At 41.0% G+C, this 16,124-nt stretch overlaps 2 protein-coding genes and 1 pseudogene across 3 annotated transcripts in view; 1 reads left to right on the forward strand and 2 right to left on the reverse strand.

Moving 5' to 3' along the window:
- The window catches only part of LOC115030353 (uncharacterized), a 264,511-nt pseudogene extending 257,599 nt beyond the window's left edge, over window positions 1-6,912 (forward strand). Inside the window, exon 6 of the transcript XR_015044648.1 lies at window positions 6,732-6,912. The product of XR_015044648.1 is annotated as an uncharacterized LOC115030353 (transcript). The remainder of the gene's footprint in view (window positions 1-6,731) is intronic.
- The window catches only part of LOC147001832 (disks large homolog 5-like), a 48,106-nt gene that overhangs the window by 12,294 nt on the left and 19,688 nt on the right, over window positions 1-16,124 (reverse strand). The window contains exon 2 of the mRNA XM_085828619.1: window positions 1,316-1,372. Coding sequence (XP_085684745.1) covers window positions 1,316-1,372 — 57 coding nt within the window. The remainder of the gene's footprint in view (window positions 1-1,315; window positions 1,373-16,124) is intronic.
- Window positions 9,299-13,113, reverse strand: LOC110309690 (disks large homolog 5-like). The gene is made up of 4 exons (XM_085829010.1): window positions 13,099-13,113; window positions 11,468-11,610; window positions 10,227-10,358; window positions 9,299-9,548 (listed from the first exon to the last, which is right to left on the reverse strand). The coding sequence occupies exons 1-4, from the start codon at window positions 13,111-13,113 to the stop codon at window positions 9,299-9,301; spliced, it is 540 nt and encodes a 179-aa protein (XP_085685136.1).

Here is a 16,124-nt window from a genome sequence, read left to right on the forward strand (position 1 = left end):
AGAAGTATCTGTCTTTACATGTATTTTACTATTAAGCTGACATATTGCTTGGAGGAATTGAGCCATGCTGTTAAGTCCAGTTATACCATACCTTGTTATGAGCAACTTAGAAAGTAGTGTGTATGCCAGTCAGGTAGTCTGGTGAAGGTTTGTTTCCAGAAACTTACCAGTATTTCCTGGCAGTGTGATTCTTCCCTCAAGTGTCAACCACCAATCTTTGGTTTCAGCTATGCTTTAGATATTTTTACATCCCTTATTTCCCCTTGTTTATACTATGGATTCTCAGGAGGCAGTGGGTCACAGTATGTCACCAGAATGTCAGTAGATTCCACTGTTTTTTGTTTGTTTGTTTTTTAATTGGTTTGTTTCCAGACAGAATTTCTCTGTATCGCCTGGCTGTCCTGGAACTCACTCTGTGGACCACTCTGGCCTCAAACTTAGAAATCTGCCTGCATCTGCCTCCCAATTGCTGGGATTAAAGGCATGTGCCAACCACGCCCATCTTCCACTGTTCTTCAAACAATTTTTGGCATGCCAACTCTGTGACCTGATTACTTGTGACCTCAAGGGGGTCATTAAGTTGATGTGCTTTGCCTTGGAAACAAGAAACTCGTGGAGGAATTCAAAGAGTTTCCAGGAGAGCCAAGAATTCCTCTTTGTTTTTAATTTTCTTTCTTCCAGCAGTGATGAGCCCTCCTTCTCCATAGAACATAATATCCACATATTTATTAAGTAAAGCATAGTGACATTCCTGGTAAGTGATGACAGGTGTTTTCTTTCACCATAGACTTGGTCTATATATCTTGGGGCCAAATAATTTCAGCTGCAATATCTCCCAAAGCCCCTGTGTACCTGGTTCCATGTTTAATTGAGGTGTTCCCATCCATGTAGAACATTCCCTCAGAATCTTTCATGGGATGTGGGGGTGTCCAATATGTCTAGACCGATCTGTTTCTTCCTGTTTGTTTCCTCATACAATTATTGATGAGCTTCTGTGGGTCTTCATCTGTCAAGATGTTAACAGAAGTGATGACAGTGGGTTTTTCAAACTAGACTCCAGGATAGTCAAAGAGTAGGACTTTGACCCTTGCTTTGAACACCCAGAATTTTGGTGTTGCTTTGAGAAGAACCTCAACTGCGTGGAGTGATGTAAATATAAGATACTGACCAAGAGACAACTTCTCTGTTTCTTTCACTAGATAGTGGGAGCCACCAAGCTCTAAGACAAGAGGACCAGCCTGAGGATAAAGGATTCAATATCTTGACAGGTCTATTAGAAACTTCTCTCAGAACTAGTATAGTACTTCAGGATCACCCAAGGAGCTCTTGAGGGTCATCGCTCTTCATTTGGTTCCCAGGCTCTACTGTCCTCTGGGCAAGATAATAAGTTTACTCAGTACTAATAGGAACCTCTTTGAAGGAACAAGGATGTGGTATCCAATTGGCTTGGGTAGTCCAGATACAGCCTTTTTGCACATGATACTTGATTGCTTAGTTCAGAGGATATTTGATCTTTGGGCCATGCTCTACGGCAGCATGAACATTGAATTCACCATCATTAAATCACAACATGAGAAGACAATGTTGGATATGGAAAAAATGACACAGTCAATAAGTGATATGATAGAGAAGTTCAAGGAACTCAAAGAAGATAACTATTCCTACAGGTGAGTCCATGACACAGGTAAGGAGCAGCACTAGGCAGGGAATGCTTGTGGCCTTCTAGGACTTTGAACAAAAATAAGGGCTCTAGTTCTATACTACCTGTTTCTTTTTTAAAAAAATTATTTATTATATGTGTAAGTACACTGTAGCTGTCTTCAGACACTCCAGAAAAGGAGGTCAGATCACATTACGGATGGTTGTGACCCACCATGTGGTTGCTGGGAATTGAACTCAGGACCTCCAGGAGAGCAGTCAGTGCTCTTAACCTCTGAGCCATCTCTCCAGCCCCACTATCTGTTCCTTAATAGGAGCCCTCCCTTGAGGCAAGGGTCTTGGATTTGTACCTCTTGGACTCAGTTTTCTTCAGTGTGATGAATGTCCAAGACACTCCAAACTTTATTCTTCCAACTTCAGGATCCTCTGCATAGAAACCATTTCTACCATGCTGGGAATATCAAGCAAACCTGAAACTTTAGGATTCTGACAGCAGATTCAAAGTTCTGGGATCCATGACAAAAATGGAAAGAGTTTATAACTGTTGGGTCTTCTCTTCTCCCTCAGAGTGTTTTTACCCTTTCCGTGCTGATTGATTTCTGGTACCCAGACATATAAACAACCATGGGGAACATTTCCTCTTCAGTGATGTACATGGAACACTATTGGTGATGTGGTTTTCTGAATTCCTTTGAGACTTGTGACATGTGGCTGATCTCTGGATTTGACCAACCTCTATTTGGTACTGATGGGTATAGTGTAGGATCTAGTCTGAGGCTGTCCGGGGATCAGGACTCTTGTAGGGATACTAGTTCTTAAAAGAGTGGTAGAGAAAATGTAAGCTTGATGAAAATGACCATTTTTTGTTTCTTTGTTTGTGGATCAGCTTCAGGCACTGTTACCTCCTGAGTGACTGCAATTAATTGAAGGAAAAAGTAAGGATGTTCCTGAATGAGAACAGGAAGCTGCTTTTGGGGCAGGCTGACCAGGAAGCATCCTATGGTGAAGAAAAAGGTTCTGTGATGAGGCCAACAAGAACATCTTTGTCACAAGTGCCAAGCAGCAGCAGGTAGGGTGATGTGTATCAGAAGCAGATTGCCCTCATGGCTCACCATAAACATAGACAGTCCAATGTAACAGTACACCAACATACCAGGCACTTGCCTATGTCTCCTCCAACTCTTTATTTATGGGATCATCTACAAGAATTTTTGTGGAGTTAGCCTTTTTCAAGAAACTGTATGTGTGACAAGCAAATTTTTCTCTTCTGCTAGAATCCACAGTTCACTAGGGAAGATAAGTTGATTACACATCACGACTCTATATGACATTGAGTTTGAAGGGTGCTGTATTGGAGCCCTTCTTTAGAATAGTAGAGTGCTTTGAAGGAAGATGTAAAGGCCTTCAAAAGTTTTGTGGGGAGCATGTGAGATTTCAGGTAGGAAGTAGTTTGCAGGGATGAGAGCTTAGTGGGATTGAGAAATAAGTGGATTTCATTGTTGCCTTTTGGAAGTTTTTTGCCCCCCACCCCAACCCTTTCCCCTGTAGATCTTGATTCACACTGAGGGAGCCTGAGTAGCAGCTTGTCAGTCCTATTTTCTTTGAGTGCTGTTGGAGTTGGAGTTCCTGGGCCTTGTGGTCTGGAGCTGGCTGGATGGGCAGGGATGTAGGAAAGGCTTCTTACAATCTCAGTTGGTGTGAGACTTTTGAGGCTTCATGAAAAATATTCTCTATATGTACTCCTCCTTCTGACCAAGAAGAATGTTGTCTAGATCTTTCTATTTCCCTAGTAAAAATACCAGAGTTGTGTTTCTCAGTTGAAACATCTGCTCTACATCGTCTAATTTTTTTTTCCACTAGCATGACTGATTCTTCATTGTTTTTTGTTCCCTTATGATTTTAGGTGTGTGTGTGTGTGTGTTTATGGATGCTCATGCCAATATCTACCTTTGTGGGTATTTTGTAAGGCCAGTTAAGGACATCTGATTTTGTGTAGTCATTCTCTAACTTAGTTCTTTTGGCCTACATCGCTCAATAAACCTGATACTTCCTGTTGTTCGATGTCCAGTAGAGTTTTCATTTCCTGTCCACTACCAGGTGGAGATTGTCTCTTATTTATATCAACAAATCATTAAACAATAATACTATTTTTAAAATTAGTATCACATTTCTTAATTTTTCCTGCTTACAGTTATTGCCTGGGAGATTCTGGCTTGTCTTATTGGCTTAACCATGGGCATACATAGAAGCCTACAGTGCTCACTCTGCTGACATTGTTTTGCTAACTATATTTTGGGCATGGCTTTGTTTCAGGATACATTCTCAATCAGAGTTGTGCAGAGTGCTGCATTTCAGAAATGTCACAGCAGGTCATTTAACTAGATTTCTCCTGACTGATTTTGAGGATGATTTAATATCATATAATGAGTAATGTGTTGAAAAGTTCCTGAGTAATGACCAAAAGTCACAGTCTTCCTCAGATGCTAAAAAGGACTCAATGTAGGTTTAGTGAGAGTGCCTTGATGAGTCAAAATGGGGCTTAGTGGAGGCTGTACACAGAAATCTCTTTCTTGGCAATTTAGTGCTGTGTTGTCCAGGATATCTGTGTAGAGCTTGTAATTTCCCTTTAGGACCAGCAGGTATTTGCATAGAAAAAGATCCTGAAGAGGAGATAAGTACAGGTCAGGGATGCAAAGCCCCCTTAAGTCTAAGAGCCTTGTACACATCATAGGTCCAACTAGATGCTCATGCAACAGAAATGTTGTAGATAAGAGCAAGAATTTCACTGATGTATGTGTGTTTGTGTCAGTCTTTGTGAGGTATGTGGTGTGTGTGTTGGTGTGTGGGTGTGTGTGTGTTTGTGTACCAGCTGTTACTCAGTGTGTTTATTCTAAGTTGTGTGTTTGTGTAAGGCAAAATGCCTTTGCAAGTGTTTCTGGTTTGGATGCTTGGATATACAACTGTGTTTGTTTGTGTATATATGTTTGTGTGTGTGTTCGTGTAGACATGTAATCATGTCTTTCTCTAGAGGCCAAGCATGATGAGTAAAGCCCCTGAGATTACAGACTGCACCCATGAAAAATCAAATACAGCAGTCCAATTAGTGTGCAACTCTACCTAGCTTTCAAGAAAGAAAAAAGACACAAAATCTCATGTAAAATCAGACTCTCAACTGGCTAGGGGCAATACTACTGATCCTCATTGAAATCCTTTGGAGGAAATCAATGGAATATCGTACATTGTGTTGAGGAGGAGGTTGGTGTATAAAATCCATGTGTTATGTCCCTTTTCTGCTCTGGACGAATTAAGAAGACCCACTGGAATATCTGGTGGCTCACTGTGTATTCTCAGCATTCCATATTCTTCTCCTTATTGCCTGCTACCATTGCCTTTCCAGCTACCTTTACTCAGTAAAACGTTGCCTTATCATATGGCTTGGATTCTAATCATTGAGAGATTGAGTTGCATGTAGCTGTACATGCATCCAGCAGAATTCCCAAAGCTGTGGTGCGAAACAGGGATGTTTCAGAAGCCCCTTGAAAGTCATGATAATCTAAAGAACTCACACTATGTTATTTGTGTAGGATTCTGCAATTGCTGTTATTCAAAATCATTTTCCCAGTGTTAAAATCAGCCTCAATGGGGGTTGGGAGAAATGAGGACATTCAGACAGGTCTGGTAGTATAAAATCAGGTAAGTGTTTGAGAAGCGAGGTTCAGAAAGTAGAAAAGAAGTCCCCTTTGACCCACTGATTGCAGAACAAGGAGTCGATATCCAGAGAGTCTCTAGGGCACATGAGGTCTGTAATTGTCCTCAGAGTAGTCCAGAAGAAGATGATATCCTGATGTCCATCAGCTAAAGAGTGAAACTGTACTATGTGATGCAGCCCTTTCATGAACTACTGCTCAGTGTTAGATAATCCATGCAAGTATTTGCCCTTCAACTAGTTAGCCTCATTTTTACTCAAAATATCCTTGACACAGTCACATTATTGGGAGAAAATTGTTCTATTGGATCCTATTTATAATGACTTCCTATTTTTCTGGGATCATACCTTTGGACACCAAGTCAGTCAAGCAATGACAAAGGGAGCCTCTAATGGAAGGAACTGTTTACTTTGGGACAAAACTGAAACAGTGAAGGAGAGGCTAGTCCACCACCAACACGTGATCCTTTGCTGGCAGAGAAGCCTACTCTACACAGCTTTTGGAACTTGCTAAGACAGATTGGATACTATGCCAAGAACCCTGATTCTGAGTCTGTGTTTATGAGGGGAAAGCTTCTCACTGACTGAGCTGTCTATATGCTTTGCTCATTAAGTACCTATCCCATTCAAGATTTGTTTTTATGACTCCAAAATATCCTGGGAGATTTTTATAATAGCATTAGCTAGGAAAATCAACAGGTTACTGAGGTATACTGTGCTTGGGTTGTGTGAATACAAATAAATTGCATATTTGACAGAGTGCTCTACAACAGTCTTAGATGTACAGAGGTGTTATTATGTTCCTTCATGACCATCACTTTTAAAATTCAGTTCCTAGCCTTGGGAATATTTTCAGTTAGCACATTCTTTCTGATTTTAGGACACATGCAGTGCCTGTGGATTTCATGTGATATGTTTTCTCTGATTATTTCCAGATATCAGGGTTGATGAGTGGTACCTTGTCAGGGTCCTGCACTAGAGAAATAATCATAACCTTCACTTCAATTCTAGGCAGGTTCCCCATAAGGCATCCCCATGGTTTTCTAGGTTGTTCACATCTCTCTTTAAGTCAGATTCAGACTTTGCTACAATGTTATTATTCAATATATTATACATGGACTATTGGAGAAATATAGTGTTTTTCTTTTAAACTCCAGTACAATGTGTTGTTCACAGCTCAGTTTCTATCAGTTTTTAAAAGCTGAGAAATAATTCCAAGCCCAGGTGCTCTATGACACTTGGGGATGCAGGGAATGACCTCAGCCAATGATAGGTCATAATAGATTATCCAGCTGAATTGATCTAGTGTGGGATGGAGAGCTGAATTGACAAATCCTAATCAGGCCATTGTTCCTTCCTACCCCAGGTGTGAAATACTCCAGCAGAAACTCGAACATGGAACAGACCAGGACAAGGTCTCCTTTGAAGATAACTTCTATAGGGGGATATCTGCATGTGCAAAGCAAATATTTCACCTCATCCCCAGTACTCATGGCTATCATCTGCTGCATTTTCTTCCTTCATTTTTGTTTCCTTGCAATGAATAGCCCTTAATTTCATCTGTGCTCTGGCTCAGCAAGAGTGAGCATGTAGAGGAATTCAGTCATGTGCTGAGGCACATCACGAGCTGCTGGGAAAACAGGAAGATTCTGAGAGTGTAAATTTTTCTTGTCGTGATAGGTCATCTGGGAAAATTACAAAATCTTTCTACAAAATTGCAAAGACTTTGAACCAAAATCTGTAACATGTTTTCTGCTTAGTCTTGGGCGTCCTTATTCTTCAAACCCACACTCCAAAAAAGGAGACCTACTTAAATTTCTCTTGTAAAGATTGTTTCCAGAAGTAACTTATTTTCTACTGTGTTGCTAAGGACAGCCATGGGCTGTAAGTCTATGCTGCAATATAACAGCCCAGTGGACCAGTGGATGGAGAGCCATGATAATCCAGGTAAGTTGGCTTCTATGGTCCCTCAACCAACACCAATGCTTTCCCACCATGTCAGGGAACCATCTTTTGTGACTCCGGGGTGCCTGGACTTCTGCCCCTTGAACTCCAAGAGCCCCACACTCCCATCTTAGAATGATAGGCTGTTGTTTTAGGTTCCTAAGTGTTCTTTCAATAGGAACATCGAGATCCTTGGAGCCCCGTCTTATCTCATTTCTTCAGCTAACTGTCTTTGAGCACCCCTTTTGTGCCCCATATCATACTCGTATTCCCAGGATACCATTCCTGCTTTGCGGTTTTTTCTCACATGGGTGGGCCTCCAAACCCAGGGTCTGGAAGTTGTAGTGAATGAGGGAAAGACTGGGAAGGGGAATCTGAGGTCACATGGTAAGATTTGGAAAATGTAGGATGGACTACCTATGTTTTCATTCACTTTTAAGTGTTGGCAACATGGTTTCTCTTGGTTTAGTAAGGCATTAATTGTTGAAACACTCAACTGTGGGTAACATGTAGCCCAGGTTTCTTGGGTAAGACCACAGCTGGTCTACCCCCTTCCTACTACTTCTTCCTGAAGTTTCCATCATGATTAGATAAAGCTCATGAGAAGGCACAGTGAGCCAGGTTGTGTGTCTGACACCTGAAGCAGACAGCATTGTCTTCCTCCTTGTTAATGAATTGGCACTTACAAAAACAAGCAAAAAAAAAAAAACACTAAGAAGCTTGTATAAAATTGTAGAAAATAACACCATGATCTTCCTAGCTATGAGAAATTGAACCTCATAACAATTTATTGAGACCAAACCATATAACGATCTCTGCCTGGGAGGTGACAGAAGATTCAAAGATGCTGGTCAGACAGCAAAAGCAAAACAGGAAGTCTCAGGTTCAGGGACAGACCTGGTTTCTAGGGAACATGTTACAGAAAGACTGAACAAAAAACAAACAAACAAAAAGATGCTGTCCAAATACATAAATAAATAAATAAATAAATAAATAAATAAATAAATAAAAACAAAAAAGACAAACCTTACATAAATAACTGTCCTTTCAACACACCCACCAATATACACATTGGTACAGAAATGCTTATGCCACACACAAACTCTCTCTCTCTCTCTCTCTCTCTCTCTCTCTCTCTCTCTCTCTCTCTCTCTCTCTCTCTCTCTCTCCCTCTCTCCCTCTCTCTGTCCAAAAATCATAAGTGCGTAGAAAACTATGAGGAGATAACAAGAGATGGTAGAGAAACAGTTGAATGGCGACTATGAAAGGCTTTTGTTTAATGTGAGACACTGGACTCTGCTATCCATTCCTTGGGCAGTAAAATTTCTTAGAGGCACACTTCTTAGACTAGGTTGAGATTGTTAGTGAAATTTCATTCTTGAAGCCTCACATCTCTCACACCAACACTCAGCCTGAGAGAAGCCTGTCTCACATCCCTGTTGATCCAGTCAGCTCCAGAATATAAGCTCTAGGAAAGAACTCTAGCAACACTGACAGAAAACAGTCCTGACAAGTACCTGCTCAGGCTCTTTCAGTGTGAGTCAAGATCTAGGCAGGGTGAAGAGACCATCTTGCAATGCAGGGAAAGGGGAAAGAAAGCATATAACCCCCCACCCACCCACCCACCCAAGGCAATGATTTCCACTCATTTGGCAATTCTTCTGGAATCTAATACTTGCAAATTTTGTCCTGCCTGTGATCTCACATGACCCCTAAGAAGCAAATGACTTCATCAATCAACATTCTGTGCTACTACAATGGAGGCAAGCACATAGAACACATTTAGCATACTGGCATCTACTTGTGTAATGTGTGTTCAACCTATCTATCATAAGGAAATGAAGCTTTTAGTTCAGCAGGATTGTTTACTTCCCAAACATGTAGTTTCTTGAAAGAGGATAACTGCACATAAAGTCTTGGAAATGATCATAGAAATGAACAACTGGTTGAGACATAGGAGAGAGCCTGGATAAGGTGCAGGATGGTTGCTTAGGCTTGACTGTGTTTAAGGTTAGACATGACTGCAACCTGCTCCTCATGATTTATGCATCCTACCTGCTCCTGCTTGGTACATAGGTCATTGGTCTTCAGGCTGTCTTCTTTACACAGCCTCTTTGATTCTTTGGAGCATTCTTCTAATGCAATCTGCTCCTCTAGCAACTGTCTGTTCTCCTTCCACAACATCCTGACTTTGTGCTGGAGATGGTTAGATTCACTCTGGAGGTAGCAGTGCCTGATGCTGAGTCACAAACAAACAAATGGTTACACAAGTCAGCATCCATCATCCTCCCACTCCTCCAAGGACCATCCCTGCCACAATGGGCCCTGGTGCCCAGACAGCCCCAGACAACTGTCCAGATTGTCCACGGAGCATCACACTGAGAGAGGTCAAATCCAGAGGACAGCCATATTTCAGAAGCCGAGGTACATCTATAAACCCTGACACTAACAGGGACTTAACGTATCTCTCAGAAGAGGACCTGGAACACATGTGTGCTTGTATGTCCATGTTTTTTAAAAATTACCTGTAGGTAGAAGGCAGACCTTCTCTAGGAGAAGAGAAGAGACCCAACCAACATACAGTCTTTCTAGTTGTCCCATGGAAACCTTATCTACGTATCTACTTATCACAGCCCAAGAGGCTCAAAGTTGATTGATATCTTCATCATGGTGTTAATCTTTTCTGTTTCAAATATACTTTGTTGGAAAGGACAATGACTTGAGTTGCTCACAGACTATTCACACTTGGCCAAAATGACTTTAAGTGGTAAAAATCCTAGAGCCTTGATTTGAAGGAGGCAGGCTTCTGGTTTAGAGGCAAACAGTATATAAACTGAGCATCTACTTTGGTTTAAAGACAAGGATGTGCAGACATATCCTGTGCCTAGTGCTTGGATCATGACCGTTAGTCACTCACCAGTAGAATTGATTTTCTTTAGTCAACTTCTTGCACTTGTACAAGGCATCACTGATGTCCTGATGCATTCTCTTCAGGTCAGTCATCACCTGGTCATGTTGCTTCTTGAGCATGAATGTCCTAATTTTGATTCTGGGGGAGGGTATGTCCCAAGGAGCAAATAATCCCATGAACTAAGGATACAATTACCTTGTCAATTCAAGCTGAATCGTGGACTACCCCAACACATATATGCCATGACATTGCTCCATGTTACCAGTTCCACTTGGAACTTATTAAACTTATTACTCTTTGCCTGGGATCAGTAGAGGCAGGGAAGTAAAGGCAGGAATTTGACCTAGTTTATCTCCCCGAAGGGGCATGAAAAAAATAGACTAGCTCTCCAAGAACTTTCCAGGAACCTGTGCCATAATCCTGTGTCCACCTTAAACCTATGATGACACAATTGTTTGTAGACAAGGAATTGTCAATCCTTGCTTCTATTGCTACATAATCCGCAAAGGACATAATCAGTATCTACAGGATACTACATTTCCAGTGTGCACCTAAGGTGAGTGCAGAGGTCATGTGCGGTGCTGCTCAAAGTGAGGCTCCCTGTGTCTTCACTATTTTTGCCTGGAAACTGTGTCAAGCAAAATCTCAGGCCCCTGCTTACTATACAGACACACCAGATCTTAAGTGGAACATATACACACACACACATACACACACTTACCCCCGCTCATAATTGAACACAATCAGAATGCCAAATGAACACACATTATCTGAGAATATAATGAATAAAATTTGATAAAAGCAGCGATGAACTATGGCCAATCCAGTTATACTGAGAGAAAGTATGTGGGACCAGGCCCCTCCAGCTGTTGACAGGACCAGTTGGACCCAAATTACTTCCAGGTCAACTGCAAACATGTTTGGCCATAAACACAGTGTACCTAGCATCGCCCCAAAACTTGTACCTGTATAGGATTCTTACAATGCAGGATTAGGGCTCACACTTTACAACCCTTATCCCCAGACTATAATTCATACCACAGGCTCTGATTTACTTTTGGAGAAATCAAATTGCCTGAGTCCCATTTCACTTCTATCTGAACTTGAAGTTCCGTGTAAATTCCATTCAGCAAAATGAATTTGGATGTGTGGACAGCCTGGTGTTGTAGCCTCCTGTGATATGAGGGAATCTGAGGTTAACAGAGAAGATCCAAGACAGTCAGCAAAGAACTGGGCATAATGACTACCTGTTGTTCAAATCCTTGTTAGTGTAATTGGCTAGGATTCCCTGGAGTTCGTCTCTCTCATTTTTGATCTTCTGGAGAAACCTTTTGAGCTTCTCCATCTTCTTCATTCTCTGCTTATTGGTGGTGGAGGGTTGGGGTGATGCCTTTCCAACAGACCATGTAGGTTGATAAACATAACTAAACTCATAGAGATAATAGGACAGGGAATGGAGACAACATGCTTTTCCTTTTCTTTGGGGTTCTTGTGAGATTATTCATTTGTTGTGTTTTCTTGGGTATAGTGACACTCATTCTGTTGGAATTTTGCTTCTAGTACCCTCAGTAGTGCTAGATTAGTGGAAAGATATTGTTTGAATTTGTTTTTGTAGCAGAGTATCTTAGTTTCTCCAACTATGGTCATAAAGACTTTTCTGGGTATAGTAGCCAGGACTGGCATTTGTGTTCTCTTAGAGTCTGCAAGACATTTGTCCAAGATCTTCTAGATATTATCATTTCTGGTGACAAGTCTGATGTAATTCTCATAGGTCTTCCTTTGTATGTTACTTAGATTTTTTTTCCTTTGGAGCTTGTAATATTTTCTTTCTTTATTCTGTACATTTATAATTTTGTTTAATATGTGACAGGATGATTTTCTGTATTGGTCCAATTGATTTGGTGTGTTGTAGGTTTTTTGTAAATTAAAGGCCATCTCTGTCTTTAGGCTAAGGACTTTTAAAAATTATATTGATGAAGATGTTTTCTGGGTCTTTGAACTGTTAACCCTCACCCACTTCTTTTTCTACTATTCTTAGTTTTGTTCTTTTTATTGTGTCCTGCATTTGATAGATGTTTTGAGTTAGGAGTTTTTTATTCTTTGTATTTTCTTTGAGTGACTTTTTAATATCATCTATGGTATTTCCTTTGCCTGCGATTCTCTTTTCTATGTTCTGTTGGTGAGGCTTGCATCTGTAGATCTTGATCTCTTTTGTAGGTTGTCCTTCTCCAGGGTTTTTCCATTTGTGATTTTTATAACTTTATTTTTACTATTTCTGTATTGATTTTCTTATGTATTTCCATTCCAAATGTTATCCTCCTTCTCAGTTCCCCCTCCAAAAACCCCATCCCCTCTACTTCTAGCATTGCCTCTATGTATGATGGTGTTCCTATAAGCCTTCCTCCCCACACTCCTGCCTCAGTGCCCTAGCATTGCCCAACCCTGAATCATCATGCCTGTACAGGACCAAGGGCATGCCCTCCCACTGATGCCAGATAAGACATTCCTCTGCTACATATCCAGCTGGTACTCTGGATATCCTCTCATGTACTATGTGCTTGGGGGTTTAGTGCATGTGAGATTTGCGAGGCTCTGTTTGGTTGATTTTGCTGTTCTCCTTATGGGTTTGCAAGCCTCTTCTGTTCCTTCAGTCCTTGTCCTGATTTTACAATCTGGGTTCCCTTGCTCAGTCTCATGTTTGGCTGCATGCATAGCATTTCAAGAGACACCAAATACCAAAAGTTGCAGTTATGAAGAAGCATTGAATAATTTTATGGTATGGGGGTGGGAGTATCACCAAAACATGAAGAAGTACATAAAATATTTGCAGCATTAGGAAGGTTGAGAACCATTGCTATATACTGATATACTGAATCACCTCCTGATTACCCATAATCCTAACTTGATACAAATGTTATCTATCATTGTTATATTGTGTTTAGGGAAAAGCAACAAAAATGTTCCTCCACCTGTGGGAAAAAAAGGAGAGAGAGAGGGGGGGGGAGGGGGAGGGGGAAGGGAGGGGGAGGGAGGGGGAGGGAGGGGGAGGGGGAGGGGGAGGGAGAGGGAGAGGGAGAGGGAGAGGGAGAGGGAGAGGGAGAGGGAGAGGGAGAGGGAGAGGGAGAGGGAGAGGGAGAGGGAGAGGGAGAGGGAGAGGGAGAGGGAGAGGGAGAGGGAGAGGGAGAGGGAGAGGGAGAGGGAGAGGGAGAGGGAGAGGGAGAGGGAGAGGGAGAGGGAGAGGGAGAGGGAGAGAGAGATACCAGGCTCCTGACAGCATCAGATTTCTTGATATCAGCAATAGTGACTGGGTTTGGTGTTTCCAGATGGAATGGATCCCAAGTTGGGACAGTCTCTGGATGGCTTTTCCTTCAAGCTCTGCTCCTCTCTTTATCCCTGCATTTCATTTTGAGAGGAGAAATTCTGGATTAATACTTTTGAGATGGTTGGGTGGCCCCACCCTTCAAAGGTTTCCATGCTTATCCAATAAATATGGTCTGTACAGTTCCTACTTCTTCTTTGTTTGGTATTTAGGCTAATGTCCTCCATGTTGGGTTCTGGGAATCTCTTGGGTCCCTGGCATCTGAGATTTATAGTGGCTATAAACAGTTCCCCCTCACCAATGGCTACAGACCTCCTTTCAAATGACTTTCCCTCTGTAGTTCTTCCCATCTCCTCCCATGTCTGAACCAGAACCCCCTTTACCTCCTACTATTCTCTCCCTCCCAGATCCTTCTCTCCTCCTACTTCCAAACATTCTTTTCTTCCCCCTTCTGAGTAGAACTGTAGCATTCACACTTTGGTGTGATCTTCCTTCTTCTTCGGTTTCCCATAGTCTGATAGTTGTATCATGGGCATTCCATGCACTTTTTGAACAATTTCCACTTATCAATAACTACATACCATGTGTATCCTTTTGTGACTAGGAGCCCACACTCAGGATGATATTTCAACTTCCAAACATTGGCCTTTGAATTTCATGAAGTAATGTTTTTAAAGCTGAGTAGTACTTCTGTACAATGTACCATATTTTCTGTATCCATTCCTCTGTTGAGGGACATCTGGGTTGTTTTCAGTGTCCGGTCATTATAAATATGGTTGCTATGAACATAGTGGTACATGTGTCCTTTTAATATATTGGAGAAACTTTTGGGTATATGTAACATGGTGGTATACCTGTATTTGAGGTAGAACTATTTCCAACTTTCTCAGGAATTGCCAGATTGATCTCCTAAGTCGTTTTTCCAACCTGCAGTCCCAGCACGAATGGAGGAATGTTCTTTCTTCACATTCTTGCCAGAATCACCTGTCAGCTGACTTTTGTTCTTGGCCCATCTGAGTGCTGTGAAGTGGAATCTTAGGGTCATTTTGATTTGCATTTCCCTGATTACTAAAGATGTTGAACATTTCTTTAAGTACATCTCAGTCATTCAAGATTCCTCAGTTGAGAATTTTCTGTTTAGCTCTGTACCCCATTCTTTAATAGTGTTATTAGGATCTCTGGAGTGTAACTTCTTGAGTTCTTTGTATATTTTAGATATTAGCCCTCTATCAGATGTAGTGTTGGTACAGATGTTTTCACAATATGTGTGTGCAATTTTGTCCTTTTGACAGCATTCTTTGACTTACAATGCTTTTCAATTTTATGGGGTACCATTTGACAATGTTTTTTATCTTACAGCATGAGCCATTGGTGTCCTGTACAGGAACATTTCCCCTTTGCCAATATGTTCGAGGTTCTCTACTGCTCTCTCTTGTATTAGATTCAGGGTATCTTGTTTTATGTGGAGGTCCTTGAGTGACTTGAACTTGAGCTTTTTACAAGGAGATAAAATAGATCAATTTGCATTCTTCTATATGCAGACTGCCAGTTGAACAAGCACCAATTGTTGAAAATGTTGTCTTTTATCCACTGGATGGTTTTGGCTCCTTTGACAAAGATCAAGTACCATATGAGTGTAGGTCCATTTCTAGGTCTTCAATTCTATTCCATCGGTCTAATGTCTCTCTATACCAGTACCATGCCATTTTTATCACTATTGCCCTGTGGTATATTTTGAGATCAGGGATGGTGATTTCCCCAGCCATTCTTTTATTGTTAAGAATAGTTTTTGCTATACTGGGGTTTATGTTATTCCAGATAAATTTGAGAATTGCTTTTTCTATCTCTGTGAAGAAATGAGTTGGAATTGTGATGGGGATTGCATTGAATCCATAGAGTGCTTTTGGCGAGATGGACCTTTTTTACTATATTAATCCTGCTCATCAATGACCATGGGAGATCTTTCCATCTTCTATTGTCTTCTTTGATTTCTTTGTTTAGAGACTTAATGTTCTTGTCATTCAGATCTTTCCCTTGCCTTGTTAGAGTCACACCAAGATACTGTTTGTGACTATTGTGAAGTATGTTGTTTTTTAAAATTTCTTCCTCAACCTAATTATCCTTTGAGTAGAGGAAAGTTCCTGGATTTTTTGAGTTAATTTATATCCATTGATTTTGCTGAAGTGGTTTATCATCTGTAGGAGTTCTCTCCTGGATTTTTTGGGGCTCACTTATGTGTAATATCCCATACTCCTCAAATTGTAATGTCTTGAATTCCTCCCTTCCAATTTTTATCACGTTGATTTGCTTTTTTTGCCTGATTGCTCTGGCTAAAAAGTCAAGGACTATGTTGAATACATAGGGGAAGAGGGGGAAGTCTTTCTTTGTCTCTGATTTTAAGGGGATGGCTTCAAATTTTTCTCCATATATTTTGATGTTGGCAACTGGATTGCTCTATGTTGCTCTTATTATATTCAGATATACACAGTGACTTTCTGATTCCACCAATACATTTATCTTGAAGTTGTATTATATTTTGTCAAACACTTTTTCAGCATCTGATGAGATTATCCAATATATTTTAT

This window comes from Mus caroli, unplaced genomic scaffold, assembly GCF_978045245.1.
Source record: "Mus caroli unplaced genomic scaffold, Mus_caroli_1 scaffold_12, whole genome shotgun sequence".
Lineage (NCBI taxonomy): Eukaryota > Metazoa > Chordata > Mammalia > Rodentia > Muridae > Mus > Mus caroli.